This window comes from Gracilinanus agilis, chromosome 6 (genome assembly GCF_016433145.1).
Source record: "Gracilinanus agilis isolate LMUSP501 chromosome 6, AgileGrace, whole genome shotgun sequence".
NCBI lineage: Eukaryota > Metazoa > Chordata > Mammalia > Didelphimorphia > Didelphidae > Gracilinanus > Gracilinanus agilis.
This window is the reverse complement of record NC_058135.1, coordinates 15,773,038-15,782,737: the sequence shown is the minus strand read 5'-3', so window position 1 is coordinate 15,782,737 and position 9,700 is coordinate 15,773,038. Positions and strand designations below refer to the sequence as shown.

At 55.3% G+C, this 9,700-nt stretch overlaps 1 protein-coding gene across 1 annotated transcript in view; it reads right to left on the bottom strand.

The window, feature by feature from the left end:
* Positions 1 to 148: 148 nt before the first annotated feature.
* MTUS1 (microtubule associated scaffold protein 1) overlaps positions 149 to 9,700 on the bottom strand; it is a 70,763-nt gene continuing 61,211 nt past the window's right edge. The window contains exons 6-11 of the mRNA XM_044681442.1: positions 7,498 to 7,712; positions 5,134 to 5,239; positions 4,079 to 4,152; positions 3,867 to 3,962; positions 1,544 to 1,660; positions 149 to 250 (exon numbers count right to left, since the gene is read on the bottom strand). Coding sequence (XP_044537377.1) covers positions 149 to 250; positions 1,544 to 1,660; positions 3,867 to 3,962; positions 4,079 to 4,152; positions 5,134 to 5,239; positions 7,498 to 7,712 — 710 coding nt within the window. The remainder of the gene's footprint in view (positions 251 to 1,543; positions 1,661 to 3,866; positions 3,963 to 4,078; positions 4,153 to 5,133; positions 5,240 to 7,497; positions 7,713 to 9,700) is intronic.

Below are 9,700 nucleotides of genomic sequence, written 5' to 3'. Positions count from 1 at the left end.
CGGGGGGGGGGGGGGGGGGGGGGGGGGGGCGAAAGGAAAAGATCAGGAGAGGGGGAGGGGAGGGGAGGAGCAGAGACCCAGAACCCTAGACTGACAGAGACTCCTCCTCCATTGCCCTCCCTCCTCTGAGGGCAGTGCTGGACGTGTCTCACCTGGAGATGGCCATGTGCTTGTCCATTCGTGCTTTCAGCTCCTCATTCTCCTGCTGGACCCTCTTCAGCTTATCTACCAGGACTGTGTTGCTGTCCACCTAGGCACAAAGTAGCCTCTGATCAGAGCTCACGTCCTCCTTAGGCAAAGACCAGCCCTGGCTCCAGCCCTGCCGGAGCTCGTCCCAGGTAGCCCGATACCCGGAGGAGAGAACTCTCGGCGCTAAGAGGGGCCCCGGCCCTAGTGATGCTGGCCAGGGCTATGGAAACCGAGCTAGAAGGAGCCTCCTAGACCAAGAATGTTCTCCCAGATAACTGACAAGGGGGCCCTCCTGCCCAGAGAAGGAAGTCGCCACCAACCGGGGGGAGACCACAAAGAATGGAGGAGTTTGCCAGTGCCAGCCTGGGCCACAGAGGCCATCCTGGGCCTGTCTGGCATTGCCAAATACCATGCCAATGCCACCCAATGAGAACGAAGCCGTTTTTCACCACATGCTCTTTTTTACATTTCAACTTAAACTACTTCCACAATTTAGAATTGTCCCATTGCCACCCCACTGCAATCTAGATTCCTCTTGGCTCATTTGCACAGGTCTGTATAGCAGAAGAGAAGCAAGGATACCCCCTGAGGGGCTGGGGCGGCCAAGTCCCCACAGCTGGGCCCTGTGCTTCCTTGTGCCCTCCAGATGCCTTTGGAAGGAGGCAAATAGCTCGCTGCCAACTGCTTCAGACATGTGGGTGCAGACCCTTGCCTAGCCCTGAGCCTAGCCCACGGGTGAACGAGCTTCCCTACCAAGGCAGGGAATAGTGACCAGGCCTGACAACCCATTGCTAGAGGACCAGCACAAGGAACAGACCCTTCTAAGGCAATGGGAGCTGCCTTTCTAAGGCTCGCTGACTCCTGGTGATGGCTCCAATCTGAACCAGCCTCCTGATGACTTGGGCAGCCAAGCACCAGCTAGTGCCAGCCGGAGACAAGCACGGCCAGGCGAGGCCCACATCAGCTGGTGCCCTCCCCCTGCCCCCTAGGCCAGCTCCCACCCCCTTGTACTTTTGCCTCTGGCTAAATGCCTGCTTTGAGGCTCAGGCCAGGCACCCTGGAGGGCCCAGACTTCTCAGGGAGCCTAACCCTCCCTGAGTGTTCCAGAGGCCTCTGCTAAACTCTGGAAAGCCCCTGGGCCAGGCGACTTATGGCTGGCTCCAGCCCCTCTGTCCTCTCCTCCCCATCCACTTAGAGAATGGGAGGGCTTGACAAGGCCAACACCCTGGGCTCCACTCCCATGCAAGCCCCTGGAGCACAAGGCCTTGGGTTGGCTGTGGTGGCTGGAGGAAGGCCCCCTCCTGTAGGTAGCACTCCCGACCCTGGATTCCATTGCCCTGGGGAAGGAGCTCACCAGCTTCTCCATCTTGAGCAGTTTGACGTCCTGCTGGTGTAGCTTCTCATTCTTAATCTCTAGCACGGCCTTGAGGCTCTCCAACTCCCGCTCCAGATACATGACTTGGGGGTTCTTCTGCAGGGACAAGGTTTGGTCACCATCCAAAGATGGCAGCACCCTGGCCCAGGTCCTCCTCTCATTTACAGAATGCGTGTGGGCAGGAGACCCAGAGTATCACCCAGAAGTCTAAAGCTCCGAAAACGGAGGCACAACTTAGGGGGAATGACTGCCCCCAGGCATGGAGCTTGTTAAGAGGCAAAGCTGGGACCCCAAGCCTAGGTCTCTCTCCATGGCCCCTCTCTGCCCTGGCAGCCTGTGGCCTGCTTAGAAACCAATCAGACCGAGGAGCCTGACGCCACTCGCCACCCTGGCTTTGCCCTTCCTGTCCTCTCGAGCCTCAGCTCCTCTCTTGATCCACAAGGACTTGGCCTCCCAGCTCAACTGGAGTCAGCCCTGGAGCTGGGGCAGGGGAGGGCACGGAGGCCATGACGAGGCAACAGGAGCATCTCATCCTCCCTGCACCCCAAAAAGTCAGTCCCAGGAAAACAGTCCGGCTCTCAAACTTGTCTAAGCTGCAACACCAGAGCCTCCAGAGTCCTTGGAGGCATTAGTAACGGATAAGGCACAATGAGAGAGCTGGAGGGCAGCTGGGTGGCTCAGCAGCTAGACCAGGGGGCGGCAACGTGTGGCTCTTTTGAGGGCCAGATAGGGCTCTTTCTGCAGGAGCCATAAAGTCCATTTTTTTCAGGCGCTGTTACAGGAGCGCACTGTGAGCTCTGTACGGCTCTCACGAAATGACATTTAAAAAAATGTGGCGTTTATGGCTCTCACGGCCAAAAAGGTTGCCAACCCCTGGTCTAGACAATCTGGCCTAGAAATGGGAGGCCCTAAGTTCAAATCTGACCTCAGACACTTCCTAGCTATGTGACCCTGGGCAAGTCATTTAACCCCCATTGCCTAGCCCTCATCTCTCTTCTGCCTTGGAACTAATACACGGTATTGATTCAATACTGAGGGAGAAGGAGAAAGAAAAGAAGACAGCTGGCAAAAGTCCAAGAACTTGAGTTGAAATCCTGCCTTGGCCACTTACTCTCTTTAACACTATAGGCAAGTCACCTTCCTCCCCGAGTCTCAGTGTCTTCAGAAAATAAGGGGGTGGATCTCCTGAGCTTCACTCCAGCTCTGAATCAATGATTCTATAGCTGAGGTAGCTTTCTCAGTAGAGATGAGGAAGCAGTCTACAGAGGTGAGGTGACTTGCCCAAGGTCATGTGGTCAGCTCTAAATGGGGAGTCAGGATTTGAACGTAGCTCTCTTTGGACATCTAATCGCACTGCCTCTATTCCAGCTGCCTCTCCCACCCTTGCCTATATAGGCCTCCTCATAGGCCTTATTCCTTTTCAGCTCTCATCTTTCCAATCTATCCTTTGTATGCTGTCAGAAATCATTTTTCTCATACACTAGTCTGCTTGGGGCATTCCTGTGCTCAAAATTCTTCTTGAGCTCCCTAATCCCTACCAAGTAAAGCTCTAGCAACATTCAACATTATTACCTTTCTAAGCGCATGTCCTATCACTAGAAAATTCCTCTCAGCACAGTCTATGTTCCCACCAAACTGGACTACTCACAGTCCTCTCTCCTCTGCAACTCTGACCCAAATGGTCCCTCTGTGGGGAATGCCATCCCCCCCTTTCTCTCAGTTGCTGCTTATTCCTCCTCTCAATCCCACCACAGTGCCTCCTTTCCCAGGGCGCCTCCGATGGGGGCTCTTCAGGCACACTGCTGACTCCTCTCTCCTATTTCTTACTTTGTATCACACTCGCTGGTACCTCGAAGTAGGGTGTGGGCCTGCCTGAAACCTTGTAGCTCCTCTAGCCCTGGGCATGGCGCTGAGCTGAAATGTGTCTGTCTGGCACCAGTCAGCTTGGCTCCCTTCTGCTCACCTATCACACGCAGCCCCAGAGCTGTTGTAGGCAAGAGCCCTGCCCCTCCCCCCTGACACAGCCCCAGAGCCACTCTAGACAAGGCTGCCCCAGACACAGCCCCAGAGCTGTTGTAGACAAGCCCCCCAACACACAGCCCCAAAGCCACTCTAGACAAGGCTCCCCAAATGTATCCCTAAAGCCAATGCAGACAGGCTCCCCAGACACAGCCCCAAAGCCACTGCAGTCAGGTTCCCCCCCAAAGATGTAAACAAGCTCCAACCCCAAAGTCATTGTAGACAGGCCTCCTGGCTCCTTGCCCCTTGGAGGGAGCAGCTGGTGGGTGGCACCGTAACTCACCAGGGCAGCCTTCTCTCTGGAAGCCGCTTTCTGCTCCTCCAATTGAAGCTTCTCGTTCAGAGCATCATTCTTACTTTTCAGATCCTGGATCTCTTTCTACAAACAAGACACAGGCACCATGAGCCGTCCAAGGTGGCAGAGGAAGTGGGCATGAAATGAGTGCCCCCTCGATGTGCCCCCCAGGCACAGGGCCTGCCCGGGCTGTCGCTCACCTCCAGAGACTCGTGCTTCTCTGAGAAGGAATCTTCCAGGGACTTCTTTTCCAGGTCATGGCACTCCTTGATTTCTGCAAAGAGGCAATGTTTCTCAGATCCCCGCCTCGAGGCGACCCCCGCAGTGAGCCCCCATCTCCTCCGTTTGAGGCTCAGCTGGTTTTCTGGGGCAGGGTTTGTGTGCGTGCTGGGGCAGCTTGGAGAATGTACGACAGGGGCGAGTCCGGGTGGGACTCCAAGGAGAGGAAAGGTCTGGGGCCTCAGGGGTGGTGAGGCCCACAAAACTCCCCTGCGACGGCTCCCTTCCAGGCTCCAGACTCTGGGAGAATTCCTTCCCCACTGGGGAAAAGAGGAGGCTTGTGTGAGATCAGGGCTGGGCATGGAGAGGCAGGGAGGGGAGTAAGACCACCGTTCCATTAGGGAGGGACGAATGTCCTGAACACGAGTGTGATATGAGTAGAAGCCTGAGGGGAACCGAAGAGTGGGGGCCTCCCCTGACTCCTCTGGCTGCCAGTGCCTTCTTTCTCCCTCTTCTTCCTCTACATGGTCCTGTGCTCGCCGACCACCCCCACCCCCAAAGGAGGCCATACGCTCCTCTGGTTGTCTCTCCAGGGCTTAGCCTGGCTCGTAATAGATGTTTACCGACTGACATTCTGGACAAGAGCTCCTCAGCAAGGAGGCCTCCTGGGCAGGTCCACGAATCTGTGCGGCCCATGCTGCCACCTTCCCAAGCCCGTGTGGCCCCAAGGTCCCGCTCAGGACGAACGGACACCGGGCCCCATCGCTACTCTGAAGGGCCACCAGGCTGGTCTCCAAGGGCTCATGAAAGCCAGGCTACGAGGAGGGCTTCTCAGTCATTGAGGCCAGCCCGCCGCCTCCCAGGCTGGCCTCTGCCCGCGCCCCAGGGGAAGGAGCCAGCAGGAGAGGACGGACACCTCATGAGGGGGGGCAGCTGAGCGAGCTCCCGGGAGGGTGGCCCTAGAAGCTGTTCTCTGACCTAGCGGATGACCCGGAGCCATTAGGAGGCCCCTGGGGGGAGGAAGGAGCACTCTTGCCTGTGAGGGAAGCTTCGTAGGTCTTCTTCAGCAAATCCACCCGCTCGGAATGGCTGGACTCAATTTCCAATTTGAAGGCTTCGTGGGCAGCATTTAAGTTATCGACCTGCCAAGGAAAGCACCAGCATGTGTCAGGATCAGCCAAGCACAATCCCTGCTGTGGAGGCAGAGCACGGGGGGTCATCGGAATGTGAACCTCCAACCCCAGCTATGGCCCCTCCCGGGCTCAGCCCCCCGGCCCGGCTGGGTGGGGAGGAAGTGGGCTGCTCCAGGACAGCACTGAGACTCCGAGAGGGGGCCCGGCTCAGCTGGAATGGCCAAGAACAGTCCTAAAAGGGTCTCAGAGAGCGAATGGAGCAGCTCTCTCTGCCCTGAGGTGGGGAGGGAAGGAGAAGCATCAGCCTTCACTTTCTCTTCAAACCAGAGCTTTGGAGGGAATTGATCTTTTTGAAAGAAAAAAGATTTTTATTTCTTTTTTTAAATAATCATACATACAGATGAGATGCATGTGCCAATTGGGCACAAGGGAATTTATTTTTAAATGCTAATAAAACCAATTCAACTTGGGAGCAGCTGGGTAGCTCAGTGGATGGAGAGCCAGGCTTAGAGAAGGGAGGTCCTAGGTTCAAATCCGGCCTCAGACACTTCCTAGCTGTGTGACCCTGGGCAAGTCACTTGACCTCCATTGCCCACCCTTACCACTCTTCTGCCTTGGAACCAATACACAGTATTGACTCCAAGACAGAAGGTAAGGGTTAAAAAAAAAAAATTCAACTTGTAAAGGAAGGTTTTGTCTTGTTTTTTAGTGCTCAACACAGCAGTCTAGAACTGCTTTTCCCTTGCGCTGTATCCCCTCCATTACTGTCATGAGACTGCGTGTGTGTGCACACAACATTCCTCTCTTCTACACTCCTAGCCAATGTGTCTACTGGCCTGATTCTGCTTTCAGTCCTCTAAAACAATCCATCACCATCATTTCTGAAGGGCAGGCCTGGGGCACCCCCTTGGCCTCAGTTTCCACTTCTGTAAAATGAGGGGTCTGGCCTAGACAATTTCTCCTGACCCTTCCAGACCTCGGGTGTGTGGCTTCCCACATCTCCGCCCTGTGGTCTCCTTCCCCTCGGCCAGTTGTGTGGGTGCTGCAGCGAAGCCTGGTTCTCTGAGCCGAGGGCAGCAGAGTGCATGATGGGAGGTGCCAGGGACCTAGCCACAGGCTGGCCAGTGGCCGCCAGAGAGGGCAGGGCCTTAGTGTCCTGCTCTCAGAAGCTAAGTGATTCGGGAGGTCTGGCCAGGAAGACTCAGTTGTGTTCAAGGGACTGTCAATCCCACAAAATAAGGGTCTGAGCTACTTTGGTTGGCCCCAGAGGTACAAGCTAGGCAGAAGCCAGTCTGGGCTTAGGATGTGCGAAGAAGCAGGAGTTCTCATGGGGGATGTCCAAGGGCAGAACAGACTGCTGTGAGAGGCACTAAACCCTTCATCAGAGAGGCCCAGAGAGGCACGGAGGCCGTCTTCTCTGCCTCTTCCCTCCCCTTGGAAGTCCAGCTTTCCTCTATCCTCCCCAGCAGAAGGTAAGTCAGAGACGCTGTGGTTTAGGGTACAGTATGCTGGTACTGGGCACCAGAGGAACCGAGTTCAAATCCCAGCTCTTCCATGGACTCTGAATGGAGGGAGTCACTGCTTCCCTAAACCTTAATATCCTCATCTGTCAAATGAGAAGGCTGGAGGAGACAATTTCAGATTGCAGCCCTCGAGATCCCTGACCATACGGCTCTGAATTTTTATCCCTCGGACTTGGTGCCTAATAAATGTTTATTGTTTGCTGAATTGAGCCCTTTTATGCCCTCTCCCATCACCATAGACAATTCAGCTCACCTAGAACACGGAATACAGAAACGCCAGGCACGCAGCCCAACCAGAGACCCTGGGGCAAGAGGGGGTCTTGGGATCAGGAGCCCCGCTTATCTAAAGCCAGCAGCACGATGGGACACTGGGTAAGCCGCTTCTCTCTGAAACTCTTTCCTCATCTGTCAAAGAGACCCACACCATGCCCTCCCCGGGTTCCTCAATGCTTCCCAAGCTTTAGAGATGGCACTGAATGAACAGCAGCAGCATTTCCCAAGAGAACTTGCGGGCGGCTCTAGCGGGCCTGGGGCTTTGGAATAGCAATTGCAGTGACAAGCTTCTACACTTCATTTAAGATTGAAAAATCTTTCATTCCTCCTGCTGGCCCACTTGCCAGGCCACAAGACTGAGGCTTAGACAGCCAACTGGCCCAGGGATCTGCCCAGGATCGGAGCGGCAGTTCTGATCAGGCCTCCACGGCCACTTAAGGCCCCTCCAGGCCCCCTCCCCGAGGCACTGACCTGGCTCTGCAGCTGGGCCTGGTACTTCTGGACCTCCTGCACACACACACTCTGCAGTCGCTCACACTCGCCCGTGTAGTGCTCCTTCAGCTGGCTCTCCAGCTCGGCCAGCTCGGCCAGGTGTTGCTGGTTGAGCTTGTCCACAAAGGCCTGGCACGTGGTCTCCAGCTCATTCCGGTCCTTCTCGAGCTTCTCGCAGGCGGCCGAAGCAGTGACTGCAGAGGGCCCCGAACATGGCAGCAGGGGTGGGGGACACAACAGAAGGAACCCTTACTCTTCCAGCTTACCGGACACCCAGGGTAGAGAGCCACTGGTGAGGGACATTCTGGCCAGGGCGACCATCCCTGCAAGGAAACCCCCCGACTCCCTGTGCAGCCTCAGAGAGGAATGACCTGTCTGGGCAGGTAGTGGGCTCCCCATCTTGGAAGTCTCTAAACAGAGGCTGGACAGCCACTTGTTAAGGATGTGAGAGCGGGGACTCGAGCTCAAGTAGACACTGAGGTCCCTTCCGACTCAAACTCCGAGTTGGACAGGACTTCAGTGGCTTTCCCGTAACTGAGCAGGGACTTGCCCTAGAACTGCCGGCACACGTTTCATCTAGCCTCCGCTGGAAGACCTCCAGGCTATGCACTCCCTTCCCAGCCCACCCACTCGAGGGGGAATGGTTTTCTCTGCTGCCCTCGGTTCCTTGTTCAGAACTCGGCACAAAACGGGGTAAAGCTCCATCCGTGGAAGGGCCCTTTAAACACCTGGGGCAGCTACGATGCCCCCACCTTTCCCCATCTTCTCATCGCCAGGCTAACCACCACCACCATCACACACGCTCACCACATTCTGTCTCCATTAGGAAGCTGGTTATTGTTCAGGAGGAGGCATTAGCCAAAGGAAGAAATGGGAAAGGCATGAGCAGGGTGGGTGGGTAGGTGGGGGACCCCTTCCTTCCTTTCCCTCCTGGTTTCCTCCAAGGCTCCGATTCCTTCTGGTGAAAGGACAGGGTCAGTGGAATCTCTAAGGTCCTTCCCAACTCTGATTATTGGTATCCCAGGCTCTGAATTCTGTCTAGATTGAGCTGAAACCATGGAATCACCAAGGAGGGACCCTGGAGGAAGCAGAGAACCTCCTACCTCCCCTTGTACTCTTGCCAGAAGCACAGGCTACAGAGCTCAGTCTGGGAGGAAGCCACAAAGACTATGAAGTCTGACCACCCCACACACAGTCAATGATGGCCAGACAGGCGGCGTGACCTCCCTTCCTGCTTCTCCCATCAGGCCCTTGGATCTCCATATCCCTGACTAGTCCAACGAGAGCTTAAAGACAGAGGAGGGTGCAGGAATAACTGAATGGTCCCAGAGATGCCCATTGCCATCCATGATGCCTTTGTGAACAGGGGGCTGGCCATTCTGCTTGCCACAGCCTATAGAAAGTAGGTGATGGGGTCCCTGCTTGCCGGCCTGCCCACTTACCCCATCCTAGCCGACCTGGTACAGACTGGAAGCCCCAGGCAGGCTTCATGGTAACAGAGCACCAGATTTTTGAAAAGCCAAGCCATTGGATATCAGACAGGGAAGCAGGATCCCCTCGTGGGACCCTCAAACACAGCTATTGACTGATGCTTCATCATGGAGAAAACAAAAACTGGTTTTGACTGGTAGGTTTTATTCAGTCAGCCAGTTGCATGGCCTTTGGTTGAGGACAAGGAAAGAGGCACGGAGGGGAATGTGCCTTATGGAGAAGAACCAGAAGGCCAGCTTGGTGCAGCTTTGCAGGGTGAGAAGGAGTAATATGCAAGCAACCTGTCAAGGTAAGCTGGCACCAGGATGGCAAGGACTTTAATGCCAATGAGCCGAGGCTCTAGGAAGCCACTGTGCTTTCTTGAGCAGAGGAGTGAAGGAGTCACATCTGGCCAAAGTGCAGTGACCACCAATATAGGCACAGCAACTCATGAAGGCTCCCTACCAAAGCATGAATGACTTGTGGAACCAAAGAGGCTTCCATATTGTAGAAGAATGGACCAGGCATTGGGCTGGGTCCTATAGATATGAAGCTGAAAGGAGGTCCAGCATCTGCCTTCCAGGAGCTGACAAGGTAATGGGGAAGAGGAAAGATGTATGTGGATGAGTAGGATGTAAGGGAGACCACTCTCAGGCTACAAATGGGCAAGAGGAAATAGATGGGGGATCACAGAAGCTTCATGGAAGAAGAG